The sequence below is a fragment of the Phallusia mammillata genome, chromosome 3, assembly GCF_965637545.1.
Source record: "Phallusia mammillata chromosome 3, kaPhaMamm4.hap1.1, whole genome shotgun sequence".
Classification (NCBI taxonomy): Eukaryota; Metazoa; Chordata; class Ascidiacea; order Phlebobranchia; family Ascidiidae; genus Phallusia; species Phallusia mammillata.
The window spans coordinates 5,620,552-5,635,937 of NC_137254.1; the positions used below are offsets into that span (position 1 = coordinate 5,620,552).

A 15,386-nucleotide genomic window follows, 5' to 3' on the forward strand; every position below is an offset into this window, starting at 1 on the left:
CTATAGTTTATACTGGTCATTTAGTATGTCAATTAATGTAACCAGACACACTTCAGTTTATATTTAACCAATGGTTATAAGCAGTGGTGGTATTCAATTTTTTTGTCAGTCGGTTCTATCACAAAAGTCAGATTTTTCAGCCGATTCTGTTATAAAAAGTCCATTGACAGTAACCATTAATGCTAACCGGTTCGCTGGTCTCATAAAATTTGGTGAGACGGTTCTATAGAACCGCTGCGAACCGGCTGAATCCCACTCACTGGTTATAAGTCATAATTGGAATCGAGCAGGGTAAAGATGATTTGGCGACACCCAACGGCGAAAATAACAGCATTTGTATTAACTGCTGTCGTTAGATAACCAGCTATAACTGTTGAATAAACCAGAATGCTGGAAATTTTTGATTAACATGAAGTTTTTAGAATACCGTATTACGGCATATTGCCTGGTAACACCATTAATGACTCACAAAAATTGCCGTAGGAAAAAAATTAGACGCTGGAAGCTACCTATAAAAGTGTAAATAACGCCAGATTGTGCAAGACTGTTTAAAATTAGAATTTTCAGTAGGTAAGCTACTAGCGCAATGCTTGCCTGAAAGCACTAAAAACCAAAAAAAAAACTTGTTAATAGGTTTGAACGCGTAAGAATAATAAATAAAAGCCACTTATTCCAATGCAATAATATTTTGTCGTGATTGGGTCTTTAGGTGACTAAAATACAAACAGGCCGATGGGTTATTTCAACTGTTAATTCTTGACAAAATAAAAACATCTTTTATACCTGGAAACATGGTGACTACTTAACTATTACGTCACAAACTGACCTTGTGACGTAATAAACAAGGAACCACTCAGCACTCTATCACCATTGTTAGTTTATTTCAGCAAATCTGTAACATTCCGTTTGAAAGCCAACGTTTGTAGCGAATTCTTTTTTATCAGGTAAGTATGTAGCTTATACAATACTTACAATATTATAAACTATTAATTAGGAACATACTAATAAGGAAATGAAGAAAGAATATGTAAGGTAATGCACTTAGTAGGCCAGACCTTAAAGGCAGTCCAAATGAATGATTTGATAAATAATTGTAGGTTGTTCATGCAAGTTAGCGTTTTTCAGTCTTCAGTACATCAGCAATTTAAGGATGTTTTATTTTCCAATAATGGCAGCAAGCAATGAAACGACAAAATTTGCTAATTTTGCTAGTCTTTAAGGCAAACAAGTACAAAGCAAGCACAAATAATAATAGGCCTGTTTTCTGTGGTAAAAATTGCACCAAACGAATTTTTAAGCCAGGTTTTTGTTGGGAATTTGAGAGCAAAAATAAGTCTTGGGCAAAATAGCTATATTTTACAAGAAACTTAAAAAAACGAAGAATTTTTGCTAAGTCAAAGAATAAACAGTAAATTCCGAAATTGCAACTTTGCGCACAAACTACTTCATAAACTACTGCAAAAAGGCATTTTCTCAAGAAAAAATCCACCAAAATCCTATTTTTATCATGAAAAATCTTTAAAGTAATGCACAAAAAATCGTTCAGTTTCATTATGGATGGCTTTAAAACTGGCGCCTTATGACGTCACAAGCGACGTTTATGGCGTCAGACGCTTGGGATCACGTGGGAAAAGTGACGCAGATCGAACGTTGTGCAGACCTAAGTATAACATTGTGACCCTTTCCATTCCTAAAAATAAATTAAAAGCGGTTAGTTACACTATTAGGCTAAAGTAAGCACAAGGTTATTGGTTTAAATCCCATGTTAGGTAGGATTTAAAAAAGTGCATTCTGATGATGTTAATCCGGACCAGTTTGGACCAAAAAATGCGTCTGGATTAGGCGAAAATCCGGATAAACTGATGTCGACTAGTTAAAACTTTACCACATTAAAAATTATTTGTAACGCGAGTTTTGTCCAAACTAGGCGAAGCTATGGATAAACTGAATTAGGTTTAACCGATGTTTAATGTGTTTAGATTTGTTTTGTAGTTAAGTTTGTAAAAAAATGCTTTAAACGAAATTAAAGGAGTCAAATGTCTTGCTTAGAGTACATTTGAATACAGTACAGAAATATGTATTTTTTTACATTAAAACTGACTTTGAAAAAAACAAAAACAGGTTGTATCTTTTCAAAAAGGCGTTCTTTGAAAAATAAAAATTGAATATCTTTTTAAAAGAAGTAATAATGTGACTAACATAGATCTAGTAAAAAAACGTTGAATTTTTTCTTCAAAAAACAAAATTTTTGTAACTTGTGGGCAATAAAAATCAAAAATAGGACAATTGATTTATGACTTACACTTGAAAATGAAAATGATGGTTACTATGTGTTTTAGGAATAAATTTATTGGTTTACCCAAAAAACATAAAAGTGTTTTTGTCAAAAAAAGTCAAGTTTGCAAAATCCAATATAATCACTCCCAAATCCAAAACATTAAGTCAAAAATGTATCTTTAAAAATAAATAATTATACACACCAATGCCACCACCAGCATGAGGTGGGCATCCATATCTAAACGAATCAATATAAGCTTCAATAGTTTTTATGTCAATTCCATGTGCCTTTGCCCTTTCCGTCAAAAACTCTGGGTCGTGAATCCTCTGTGCTCCTGATAGAATCTCCTCTCCTCGCATAAACATATCATAAGAATTCGACCATTTCTGTTTGAAAATGCAAAATTGTGAGTTTTAACTGGTGCACAAGCCCTACAGACAGTGGTGGAATTCAATTTTTTGTCCGTCGGTTCTATCACGAAAGTCATATTTTTCAGCTGGTTCTGTTACAAAAAGTCCATTGAGAGTAACCAGTAATGCTAACCGGTTTGCTGATCTTATAAAATTTCGTGAGACGGTTCTATAGAACCTGTGCAAACCGGTTGAATCCCACCACAGCTTACAGCCATTTTTGTTAGTGTTTTGACAGTTATGCAAAAATGTGGTTCCCAGCCGGGGAGGAATTCCTCCCAAGAGTAATTTTAAAACTTGAGGGGGGAATTTACTTTAACTTTTGCATGTGGTTTGTAAATAGACACTTTAGCTCTAGGAATATAACCGGTGAAGTTGATAAACGACTAAATTATAAATAATCTTTTTATGGTGTAGCATCTACAACATAATACATTAGCGAAGAACAAAAATGTCATAAATTGTAAAGGGAGGAATTTATTGTAAAAGATAGGGAACCGCTGGTATAGAATCACTTTTTGGCAATAAATTGAAGTTCGAAAAAAAGCAGCAAACAGTACAAGGTTTTGCAGTTTGTTTTTTCATATTTTCACCTCCTTAACCAATCATAAGGTACCATATTTTACGGACCATAAAGCGCACCCGATTATAAGGTGCACTGTCAATAAATTGCTTTGATTAGTTTTTTGTTCATACATAAGGCGCACCGGGCTATAGAACGCAACGTATTTTAAGGAGTATGGGTTAGCGTATAAAGCATGGTTACCATATAATAGTATCGGTACTGGTTTTGAGTGTAGGCAATAAAGCACTACTTGATCCATACATTAGACCGGCTTATAAGGCACACGATCAATTTATGAGGAAAAAAAGGATTTAAATTGCGCCTTATGGTCCGTAAAATACGGTAACCAAAATGTCAGTAAATAATTAAGAAAGCACAGTCATTTATTACTCTTTCATATCCACCTTATAGTGTGAAACAGTGTGCACTTCCAGTAGCTTATCATGTATTAGCTCGATGCTTTCATAGAAATGAATGGCTATTGGCATATGGCAAAATATTACTTACCGGATTTTCAGGGTCTGGCATAGTATAGAAGGGCCTCACTTCTAATGGATATTTGTCAAGAATGTAGTAGTCAGTGTCATACTTTTGACGCACAAGTCGGCCTAGCAGTTTCTCATTGGGTGTGCTAGAAATAAAATAGACTCCATTATTTAATTGTACAAAAATAATCCGAAAACTAGAAAGGTGCCTTTCCTATATATTGCCAATATATAGATATTATTTCCTATTTAACAATTTACTCTTTACACCATGTGTTGTGTTAGTTTAGCAAAAACAAATGGGTCCTTGAGATGTGTATGTGCAATTAAATAACAGTATTAATATGATGGTTTGTAATTTAGTCATAAAATGCTGATAGTATGACAGCATTAGCAAATTGCCACAGCTGCAATATGTGAACATAGTCCTGCAGAAACCTCTAAGTGGTAATGCTGACAATAACCCTCTGATCTTGACACAGTTACGGTGGTTCATCGTTTTGTTATGACATATACATATATATTGCCAGGAATTTTTGAGATTTTCATAAAATTTGATTGTTCTTTTTTTAATTTTAAGATCAGCATGTGGACCATCACTACTAAAGGAAAGAACTTATTTTTCTACAAAACAGCATCTGTAAAGGCCATGTGGTAAAACGTTTGTGTATGCGTGAAGGCATTGTTTCATATTATGCACAGCTGGCTTGTTAACCCAACAATGATATTTTCCCCATGTCGTGAATAACCCTGGTGGGGGCCACTGCCTTGCTCTGCCCTCGTAGACAAAAATTATACGTAACGTATGACACCCAATATTTGTAATGTCCATCATTGTGATACAAACATGTTACAGGTCCCATCAAAACATACGTGATGTTTTCAGCATGCTACAGGCACTTGCTCAAAGATTAGAGGCCCAATCATTCGTTATCGCGTGTTATTTTCATTGCATGGTGACGTGCTTGTTTAATACTTTTTTCCTTTGTTTATCGTGCACTGTACTAGTCGCATTCAGTAATATTTACCCTGATGAAGACAACCTGTATAGGTCGTCGGAATAAAAATGCAATTGCCAGAAGAGCTCTACAGATTGTACAATAGCTTATATATGTTACAGCTCTATTCAAAACCCTCCAGATTGTTTGATCACCTTAAGTCCTCGTTGTCTTGCATTTCAACCCCAGCATCATTTAACATCTTGACAGCTTCAGGATATTGAAGAATTAAGCTGGGTTCGAGAAATTTGAATGGTTCTGCAGGATATTGTCGACCCACTGTCTGGATTTCAGTTTGGTAACTAAAAAACATACAAAATTTTAAATGTATTTAAAACAACAGCAAATTTTTTTTCACTCTAAATTTTCTTTATTTTATTTGGTTTGTGCAATTGTATGTTTTTTGCAGCATTGCAATGCATAATATTCTCTATTATTAATTCTGGGTAAACATAATCAAATGATTTTAAATAATGATATTGGTTTGTAATTTTACTTTCTTACTGATTTTAAGACTACCCTTTCCATTTGTGGGCAATCAGAATGAAATTTTAGGACTGTATGGGTTGGGGTCAGATTTGTAAGAAAATAACAATTAACAAAACTTTAAAATTTAGTTCTAGACCCCTATTATTATCTGCTAACCAAGTAACTCTGCTCTTTAGGCCAGCTGTTAACATTGACCAAATTTTGCCTGACGTAACTATGGCTTTTGAAAACTGGCCATATAAGCTGGTAGGGATGGGCCAACACAGCAGGTGTTCTGTTTAGATAAGCACCGAGCACCCATGGTAATGCTCGGTACTTGGTCGAGCATGCTCCAAAAAGTGTGATGTCACAAACATTCCCAATTCCACGCTAGTTTTGTAGCTTTCCAAGGCCCCTGTTGTCACCAGTGGTGTGCAACCTGCGGCCCGCGGGCCAAATGCGTCCCTTGATTAAAGGTTGTGCGACCCGCTGAGACGCTTGGATTTCAAATGTACTGGCAAACGAGTCCAGTTATTATATATTTTTAGAGCAGATTAATGCACCCGATGCTATTTTTCTGTGACCTGGCAGTATGTGGCTGGAATCAAATGCGAATTTTACTAATAGTTATGCATATTTGTGAAGCAACAAAGTAAAATCATCTTGTGTAATACACAGATGCGGCCCGCGATCTAATTTCGGCCATTGTATTTGGCCCCACCGTGACAAAGGTTGCCCACCCCTGATCTAACACATTTCAAAAACAGCCTTTTTTGTTTTAAAAAACCCTTTAACCCCTTCAAACACTAGTTTTAGATGTTGACAAGGCATTAATATGCAAATTTAATGCAAACATTAGAAACAGGGATACTCAGTTCCTAGTATTTAGGTTCTGGCTTGGCTCGGCCCGATCCTACTGGCGATATTAGCTGATGAAAACAGGGTATGGCACTCCAGTATGTGGATTTACTTACTTTTCTCGCAAACCCTTGAACATAGCAATAAACATGTCTCCAATAACTTGTAAAACTTCATGATAATGATATCGGAACGCCATCTCCAAATCGAGACCGACAAACTCAGTCAAGTGACGATGGGTGTTCGAATCTTCAGCACGAAAGACTGGAAATGGAAATATGGTTAACATTTTTCAGTATTTTAAGGCAACATAACAGAATGAATAGTTTTTTATTTTATTTTAGCGTTAGTGGGTTGGCAACGAATGCCTAAACACATTTACTCACAACAAGTTCGCTGTCAAGCAGCCTGTTTTATAGCAATTTCGTTAAATTTATTTTTTGAGTTAGGGGTTGGTGAATTAAATGGGTTATAAAAAATCATTTATTAGCTGAAGATAGGGCACAGTGTAGGCTTAGCATGCAATATAATAAAACATGAAGTAATTGGTATTTATGGAGTAAATTTGTCCGACAAGGATATGGGTTGCAATGCCATCTTTACCATTTTTTTCCTCAAAAAAACTTGACTAACAATAACAATACTTTTCTGGAAGAAAGCGACAAATCCAATAAAAATCTAAAAGATAATGCACACTTAAAAAATAAATATATTTAACCTGCTCCGGTGGTGAAAACCTTATCAAAGTCAGCAGCTATAGCCATTTGCTTGTAAAGTTGAGGGCTCTGTGCTAAGAATGCACTCCGTTTGAAGTATGACACCTAAAATACAACAAAAACTTATAATTTCATATATTTGTGGCAACATAATAGCCCAAACCTCTCTAGTTTGTATCAAGTCTATGAAAAACACAAGTTGCCCAACCAATTGTTACGCGATATAGGTCTATGGAGCCATTTTGTGTCCAAAATAGGTATAGGGAAAAACACATAAATTGTCTGGTTTCTGTAAACCGGTGCCATTTAACGCAAATTTCAGTGACTAAATTGAATAAAACTCTTGGGTTCTAACATTTGAGCTATAATGCTCGCTAAACGCTAATATTTAAGTTTACATGCAAAATAAGTGGGCGAAAATAGCAATTTAGCTTGCGATAGTACTCTGAAATGTTAGAACCACAAATTTTTATTCAATTTAGTAAAACAAATTCGCGTTTAAGCTCTCCAGTTTGTGAAAATCAGACAATTTATGTGTTTTTTATTTACCCACCATGTTATTTTAGACACAAAATGGCTCAAAATGCTTTATGGCGCAACAATGGGTTGGACAACTTGTGTTTTATACAGACTTTAGTATTGCCCATAGCAATACCACTGTTCAAAACACTTAGAAACCACTTACCAGGTCATAACATTTACAGGGGTCGGCAACCTTTTAGGCGACGCGTGCCAATTTACTTGTTATTTCCATGTGTTAATGACCGTGCGTGCCAACGTTTTTCTAAATAATGGTGGTTCGTGCCAGCAGATATCAATAATAAGGAGAAAGCAGAGTGTTTTGTGCATGTAAGGCTGAATTTTAAGACAAAATTTGATAAAAACTGAAAATAAGCAATGTAACAGGTTTATTTGTTACATCAATACAAACACAAAAATCGGTTGGTGTGCCATGAAAAACCTTGGCATGCGTGCCAGGGGTTGCCGACCCCGGATTTATACTAACTACAATTTATAAAACTATCAACTTACTGTAAATACATTGGCCCCGCCCTCGCTGGCAGCGCTTATGATTTTGGGTGAATGAATTTCACAGAAGCCTTTGTTGGTGAGCGTTTCACGGAAAAGTCGACAAACGCCAGCTTGAAGGCGAAATATGGCTTGTTTAGTTGTCGTCTGTAACAAGTATAGAAATAAAATATTTCTTTACTTTTTTTTTAGTTGAGTTGATTGGACTTGATGACACTTGATGAATTAGTTTTAAAGATAACTTTTAAAATGAAATTGGCATTTGATTTGAATAAAAATTTTATGAAAAGCTACAAAATTTTATGTTCAGGTTAATAATGCATAACTTGAGAATTTATGCATTTATTTGAAAAAATGAAATATGTTAAAATCAATCAAGACAAATAATAAGAGTAAATACAAAATGTATACTTTTCTTTATAATCTACAGGGGGCATTATAATGTACATAAAAATACATGCTAAAATTGCATACAACTAAGGGTTTTTGTGACACATTTTATATATTTATATCATTACATATATTAATTAGATTTGATAGTCTTTAAAATGTAAAATTGTTTTACTATTCATAGTACGCCAGGCCCAAAGGTGTCATACCCAATTAGCCGGTCACCAAACATTTAAATATGCCAAGGGGTTAACAAAAAATCTAGCCTCTAGTGGGATTTAAACCTATGGCAAGAGTCTTTCCAGGACTCATGCTCTACCAATTGAGCTACACAGGCTCAGTGGTGAGCCCGCCGAAATTCCAATCACAAGCACGTTGCCTGCCTTGTATGCTGCACATGTCAGCTTCGTAGTAGGGGATTACCAGTTCAATCGTATCAGCTAAGATGAACATATTCATACTGGGATCAGCCCTGAAGCCTCGATGCACACCAGCGATCACGGCATACATGTCGATAAATCATAGTACGCCAGGCCTATTAAAGGCGTGTACCTAATCAGCCAGGCAGCAAGCATTCACCACCATGTGGCAAGGCATAGGCTAGAAAAAACTAGCCTGTGGTGGGATTAAAACCCACGACAGGAGTCTTTCTGGGACTTGCGCTCTACTAACTGATATAAATCACAGTATGGGCCCATTTGTTTCAATAATTGTCATTTTATGGTGTAATTTTGAATTTCAAAATTTTTATAGCCTTACCCTTAAATCAAGAATTCTATTGTCAAGTCTTGTGTCAAGATTCACTCTTGCTCTGCCAGCTTCTCCTAGTTTTCCGTCTTCCAGTTCAGGTCGAGACGCGTCTTCGATTTGTAGCGGTAGTTGAGCGGCTGCTTTGCTTACCACAAAAATCTATGAAAACACACAAGAACAGTCACAAAAAAGTAGAGATGGGCCAAAATTGCAAATGTTCTGTTTGGTTGAGCCATGAGCATTTGTATTGTGATGTCACAAACATTCCTAATCCCACTGCTAGTTTTGTAGCTTTTTCTGACGCCATCAGCGGTGTATTAAGCTGTACAGGCACAGAAAAAAACATTGTCATTTTGTTCTTGGAAACCCTCTCAAACACTCGTTTTGCATTTAGGCAACGCATTATTAAGTTAGTTTAATGCTCGGGTCAGTTTGTGTAACGGCTCGACCAAGTACTGATCATCGAAAACAGCGATGTTCGATACCAAGTACTCTGGTCCTGTCTCACCTCGGCCCATCCCTACTAAATGCTAAACCATATGTCACGAAAATTGAATGTTTGAAGTGTGTTGAAGATTTATAAACTTAATACTTTTCTATTAAAAAGAATGACTGTGGCTAAGTTCAAAAATAAAAGATTTGTAACGCAAGTTAGTTTGCATAATGAAAAGAATCGCTTGAATAATGTGTGGTGCAGAAGAAACGATATATGTTAGACATTTGTTTAAAACCTGTATTTTGGTGGTTGAAATCATAAAAAATAATTGAGTTTTTTACAACAAACACAACACATTGTTTCGTGTATTTTCTGCCATATTTACATTTTATTGGCATGTTTGGTATGGTTTTAGTGCACAAAAAAGCATTACATAGTAATAAAAAAAATTACTAGGAAAGACATGAAATTTGAACCCTGGTGTTTTATAAATGTGTTTTAAATTAAAACCAGCTGTTTCCTCTCTGAGTCTAAACTAATAACTGGTATTAGACAATATATATTCTAATAATAGCAATTACTTGACATTAAAATGGTACTTTGTGACCAGATGGCCATCATTAATTGACCTATAATGCAGGAACCCAATAGATCCAACACTTTGATATTTATTACAGTTACCTTCTTAATGTGAATTTCAACATCGGACTGGGTACAACTTTCGATTTTCTGCTCAACCTTTTTGACAACACCAAAAACGTCAATGATGCTTTCCTTTGTGATGCTAAAAACAAAAAGAACTTTGTAATGACAATAAATTGTTACTTATTACATTTTAATTGGTGGTTGTTAAAAATATTTAAAGAACTTATTACACACTGTATTTATTCAATTGTAAGTTGCAGCTTAAATAGTTTTTTACCCTACAGTTTGTGTGGTTTGCATTCAAGTGACGATTACATTAGTTTCCATGTATGTATACATTACTGTTTCTAGAAAATTTAACTAAAGTTAAAAAAGTAATATATGCCTGAAAATTGAAACTTCATAACATATATAACTACTATGTTAATGCGTTTCGTCTTGTTGCTTAACGGCACGACAAAGGGCAATTTTCAGTTTTCGGACTGTCACCTGATTGGCGAAAAAAAAATACTTATAGACCAATCTTTAACAATGACTTGAAAAGTATTATAGTATAGCCTGTTTTTAGACTTACTTAGCACAAAACTTGACCATTTGCTTGCTGATAGCTTCTCCAACAAAAACTAGACCCTGAACAGTCCATTGTTGGTGGCGCACGACAATAAAACATTGTTTTCCGGTTCCACGTGAAGTATGCAGACGACCACGAATCCAAATGTCTGTTTCTGCTGAAGCTGAGGTAATATCACCGACTGGAACTAACACGCGATCTGCAAAAGATTGGCAATTCATTAGTTGAGTTGTTGTTTTTTTGTTTTTTTCACTTGGTACAAGCACATATAGCATAGTGATGGAACAATACCAGATTTTGAAGCAAGTACCAAGTACGATTACCACGAGTATATACCCACGATACCGATTACCAAGTACAGTTCCAAAATATAGTGTTGTGCTTGGTTGTATATCACTAGCTAATTTGTCTGCCATGGTCGCGGTACATGTGCGACAGTGTTTTTTTAAGGTGTTTTGGGGGACCGAAACGCTCCCCCAAATTTCTCCAGCGGTTTCCCAAAATTTGAATATGGCTATTTTTGGGATTTAAATGAAACGCTTGCGGTCTCTTAAAACTACTTAGCGGTCACCCAAACCAAACCTTAAAAAAACCCTGTGTGCACACACCGACATGCAGAAGCATGTAGAAAAATGTGATTTTCACATGATAGCAGGGGTGCAAAAATGCGGTCGCACCGCGCGAGCATTAAACTTGCGTGCGCGACCGTAGTTTGTAGTCACAATTAAAGGTGGTCTATATTTTTTTAATTAATTCTCAGAAATATTTTTAGAATAATAATAAAGTACTGATGCTACGGTAACTGTGTAAAAGGTGCAATCACCAATTGACATGACGTGTTGAAGTAGTGATTTCCACACACGTTTTTACAACCTAAAAAGAACATTTACTTTTCACTCTAATAATAAGCATTCTTACAGATTGGGGGTGAATGTGATGCTAATCGTCGTGGGTATGGTGCAATCGCACACGTGTCTCAAAAAAATTTGCAACAACAACACGTCACTCACGCCGCACAAACATTTTTAACGGATTGTAGCTATTAGATTTGAAGCAACGCAAAAAGTTTGCCACAAAAATAAGCTGAGGTCATAATTATCTTTGTATGATGCAAATCTTTGTATGATGCGTCGTATAACACAAATCAATACATTTATTTTTATTTTTTTTAGCCCGATAATACAGTATTACCTGATGTGATTTGTGGCATCACTACTCATCCGGTACTTAGGTGGCATCGGAATATACCGATAAAAATACCGATACATTTATAAACGAGTAAAACGTGCTTTACTCTGCCAATTCTGCATATAATTTTGCAAAGTCTCTTCATACGAACTTCAGTTGCCGTTGTAACGCAGTTTCTGCGTCAGGTTTAAAAATTTGCTGTTTGTATCTGAGAACATGTAAGACGAGCCGAAAGACCGATTTGCCGAATCAGCAATTTTAACGACGATTCGTCAGGCGTCGGGTTAAAAACTGGATATCGGGCAAACCCCAATTCCAAAACCTATGCCAACAGGCTATGCCGCGATGTTATCGAGGCACAGTGCCCCACAATCTGCCGCCGTATGCGTACTCTGATTCGAGTTAGTGTGGCCGCGAAACTGTATATGGAAGTATATGTGTTGGCGGTAATGCGTTGATTTAAACTTAACTTTAGGCCAGGGGTGGGCAACCTTTGTTACTGTAGGGCCAATTATAAATGTCACAAAATTGGATCGAGGGCCGCACATGTTCATCACACAAAACGATTTTGCTTAGTTCCTTACCAAATATGCTTAACTACAAGTATAATTCGTATTTGATTCTAGCCACATTTTGCCAAATCGCAGAAAACTAGCATCAGGCGCATTACTCAGCTCAAAAATATGTAACAATTGGACTCGTTTGCCAGTACTTTTGAAATCCAAGCGTCTCTGCGGGCCGCACAAGCTTTAATGAAGGGCCGCAGGTTGCCCACTTCTGTTTTAGGCTATAAAACTGGTACAAATAGATTTTTCGGGGCGTCTAGGGAGATCTCGGTACAATACGCGACAGACTTTTTGTACGCTATTGTGTGCAAACAATGCCAAATGTCAGGCAACAAACAACTTAACAATTTAGATTGTGGCGTCATTAACAATTGAAACAAATTATTAAGCTGTTCAGTTCAATCTATGGATTAGGCATAAACTTTCAGGTCCAAGCAAATGGGATATTGTGAAATAAATCGAAATTCCTTAAATCACAAGACTATGAAGAATTTGAGACATTTAGTGGGCGTTTGTAAAATAGGAACCTGCGATACGGCTATTAGTGGCGAAATGGTTGTACATTAGGTGGAAAAAATCACATACACAAAAACGTATGCGCTACTAAATTTTTTTGTGCGCTACCAGATTTCCAAAAAAATTTTGCACCCCTGCATGATAGCGAAAAATATACAATTTGATGCTGCCAAAAGCAAATTTTAGCAAAAAGTTGCCTGTATTACTATAGTGTAAACCATCCTTCAGTAGCGAAAACTTAAGCAAAATATTTTGATACCAAGTACGAGTATCAACACCACTGAAATCATTCATTACCAGCCTATCACTAATATATATAGTGTGTATCTTTTTTATTGCGTAAACAAAAAATATACACACATTTTTATATTTCAGTTTTTGAGTATTGATATTTACTTGAAAATACCGAATTAATGAAGCTTAAATAATTGTCGTTGTTGTTATAAAGTTGCTGCTATTTGTAATTATAATCATTTTATTGCATACCCAGTTTTTCTGTTGATTGAATCATTTTCATATCTCCGTAAAAATCCTTTGAGATATCATCGGCTTCTGCTTGTTTCGCTGCCTCATTTTGCTCAGCTAGTCTCTGAGCCTTTTTTGCAGCCTTTTCCGCTTCTTTCTGTTGCTTTTTTAAAGCATTTTTTGACATCGGTTTTCCGTCAGGACTGTAAAAATATTATATATACATTTAGAAAAAGTAACAAAAAATTGTAACGTTTATTAAGGTAAAATATTAGATAGATATGTTTCGAACACACATTAACATGCCAAGTCTATCTTCCCTTTCTGCATTATATTATTATTTACAATCTCTAACAAACAGATTGTTTAAAATCTTACTTTATAAAAACTTATATATATCTGCAAAAGGCATCTAATTTTGCTTGTCTTTGTCAAATAAACTTATTGGCAATCTTGCCTAGTGTAATAATGTTGCTAGAAACTGAACCGTTTATTTACCAAACGATTTTCATTTTAAACAATTCTGGTATTTTTTGGTAACAAGCAAATATACAATATGATTTGCTTGGTTGCCCTTTTTTGTAAAATTATTTAAAATGGTTGAAATGACATATTAGAACAACATATGTACAGCCTTCACATTATGATAAACAATACATACTCAAAAACTGTAAATCTTCGCAGAGTGTTCTGAACATTGTTAGATGGTTTTAAATTTACTAATCTTTGGCAGGCACATTGTGTTTGTCCAGCATAAACCAAACGCCTCAAACTTCGAGCAATCATTATTTGTTTATTTACATATTTTTCTTACCATATCTGGCAAATAAATAAACAATATTAATTTAAAAAGCCTATTTCTTACCCAAGAGGTATATTTTCTGTATCGGCCATAGCAAATCCGACAGATAATATCAAACAGTGGAAAAATAATTTACAGCTACAAAATACCTGAAACAATCTGTAAACGTAAAATCAGCATAATTTTTTGAACCAAATTTTTTACGGTTACTTCTGCAGAAAAGTTTTCCTATGTGAACATATTTTTCAATAATTTTTAGTGGTTTTTAATTTCTCAACAAACTTGTGGAAATTCAACCATGGTTCGTTGCAGTGCAAAACCAAACAACCATCGCAATATCTCCCAAACAAAAAAGGTAGGATACTGAAAATTTTGCAAAAATTTTTGCACTAGGGTTCGCCTATTTCTCGACTTTTTCGTTTCTCGAGAAACGAGAAATTAAAAATCCATTTCTCGAGAATCTGGAGAGTCTCGAAATTTTTATTTACGCCGATTTTATAACAAACACAAACAAAAACATTTCCGACTGTGCGTTTTTTCGCTTCTAGTAGAGTAGCGAGCAAGTAGTGATTCGGTAGCAAATCAGCCAAAAACGAAGCGACTGTGAAAGATCTTACACAATCAGGCGTGACTTCTGCCTGGGAAAGGTGAAAGTTTAGCGGCAACGCACGTTAAAAATCGCTGTTTCGGAAGCAAAATACGAAAGTTATGTGCCCAGTCCGCTCTAGAGGCGAGTTGAAACGAAAAATACACGTAACAAGAGGTCGTTTACTTTTTGTTTAAGATACGTCACGTAATTTTTCTCGAGAAATTTTTACTTATTTCTTGAGAATCGAGACTCGATTTTTTCGAGATTTCTCGAGAAGGAACTCTAACACACACACACAATTTTCTTAGTTACTATAATGCGCATTTTGAAACTAATTCATCGATATGAATGTTATAAATGTCATTGTATTGGTTGTGCTCGACCAACTTCCAGGGAATGTTCTGGGAAACACAAGCTTAAAAATAATCCCAGTATTTATGTGACGTCCGAAGGGCCCAAACAAATATTTTGTAGCAGCATTAAAAATTTTAAGAATTTTAATAAAAAACATAACAAAATCAAACAAAAACAATAAGCTCTTAAATTTTCACACATATGTTTACAATTATAAGACTTGCTCTTGCAGTAAAAAAAACTCGGAAAACGAAACAAAAAATTTCTGATTTTTTAAAGGTGCGTTTTGACTTGTGCCAATCACATA

At 35.4% G+C, this 15,386-nt stretch overlaps 1 protein-coding gene across 2 annotated transcripts; it reads right to left on the bottom strand.

The window, feature by feature from the left end:
* Nucleotides 1–860: 860 nt before the first annotated feature.
* Nucleotides 861–14,315, bottom strand: LOC145218485 (aspartate--tRNA ligase, cytoplasmic-like). Of its 2 annotated transcripts, none has more exons than XM_080085893.1 (12): nt 14,200–14,315; nt 13,356–13,537; nt 10,603–10,798; nt 10,065–10,167; nt 8,957–9,106; nt 7,811–7,954; nt 6,781–6,883; nt 6,179–6,326; nt 4,892–5,038; nt 3,761–3,884; nt 2,481–2,664; nt 861–1,690 (listed from the first exon to the last, which is right to left on the bottom strand). In XM_080085893.1, the coding sequence occupies exons 1-12, from the start codon at nt 14,226–14,228 to the stop codon at nt 1,599–1,601; spliced, it is 1,602 nt and encodes a 533-aa protein (XP_079942019.1). In that variant the 5' UTR covers nt 14,229–14,315; the 3' UTR covers nt 861–1,598. The 2 variants fall into 2 exon arrangements, with proteins under 2 accessions (XP_079942019.1, XP_079942018.1); XM_080085892.1 differs by lacking the exon at nt 14,200–14,315 and adding an exon at nt 13,996–14,155.
* Between the last annotated feature and the right edge of the window lie 1,071 nt (nt 14,316–15,386).

Coding starts and splice junctions, on each gene's coding strand:
- LOC145218485 (XM_080085892.1), bottom strand. CDS start 14,120: ATGATTGCTCGAAGTTTGAGGCGTTTGGTTTATGCTGGACAAACACAA. Junction 10,168..10,602: donor ATGGTCAAGTTTTGTGCTAA/GTAAGTCTAAAA, acceptor TTTTGTTTTTAG/CATCACAAAGGAAAGCATCA. Junction 6,884..7,810: donor GCGGGGCCAATGTATTTACA/GTAAGTTGATAG, acceptor GTTGTATTTTAG/GTGTCATACTTCAAACGGAG.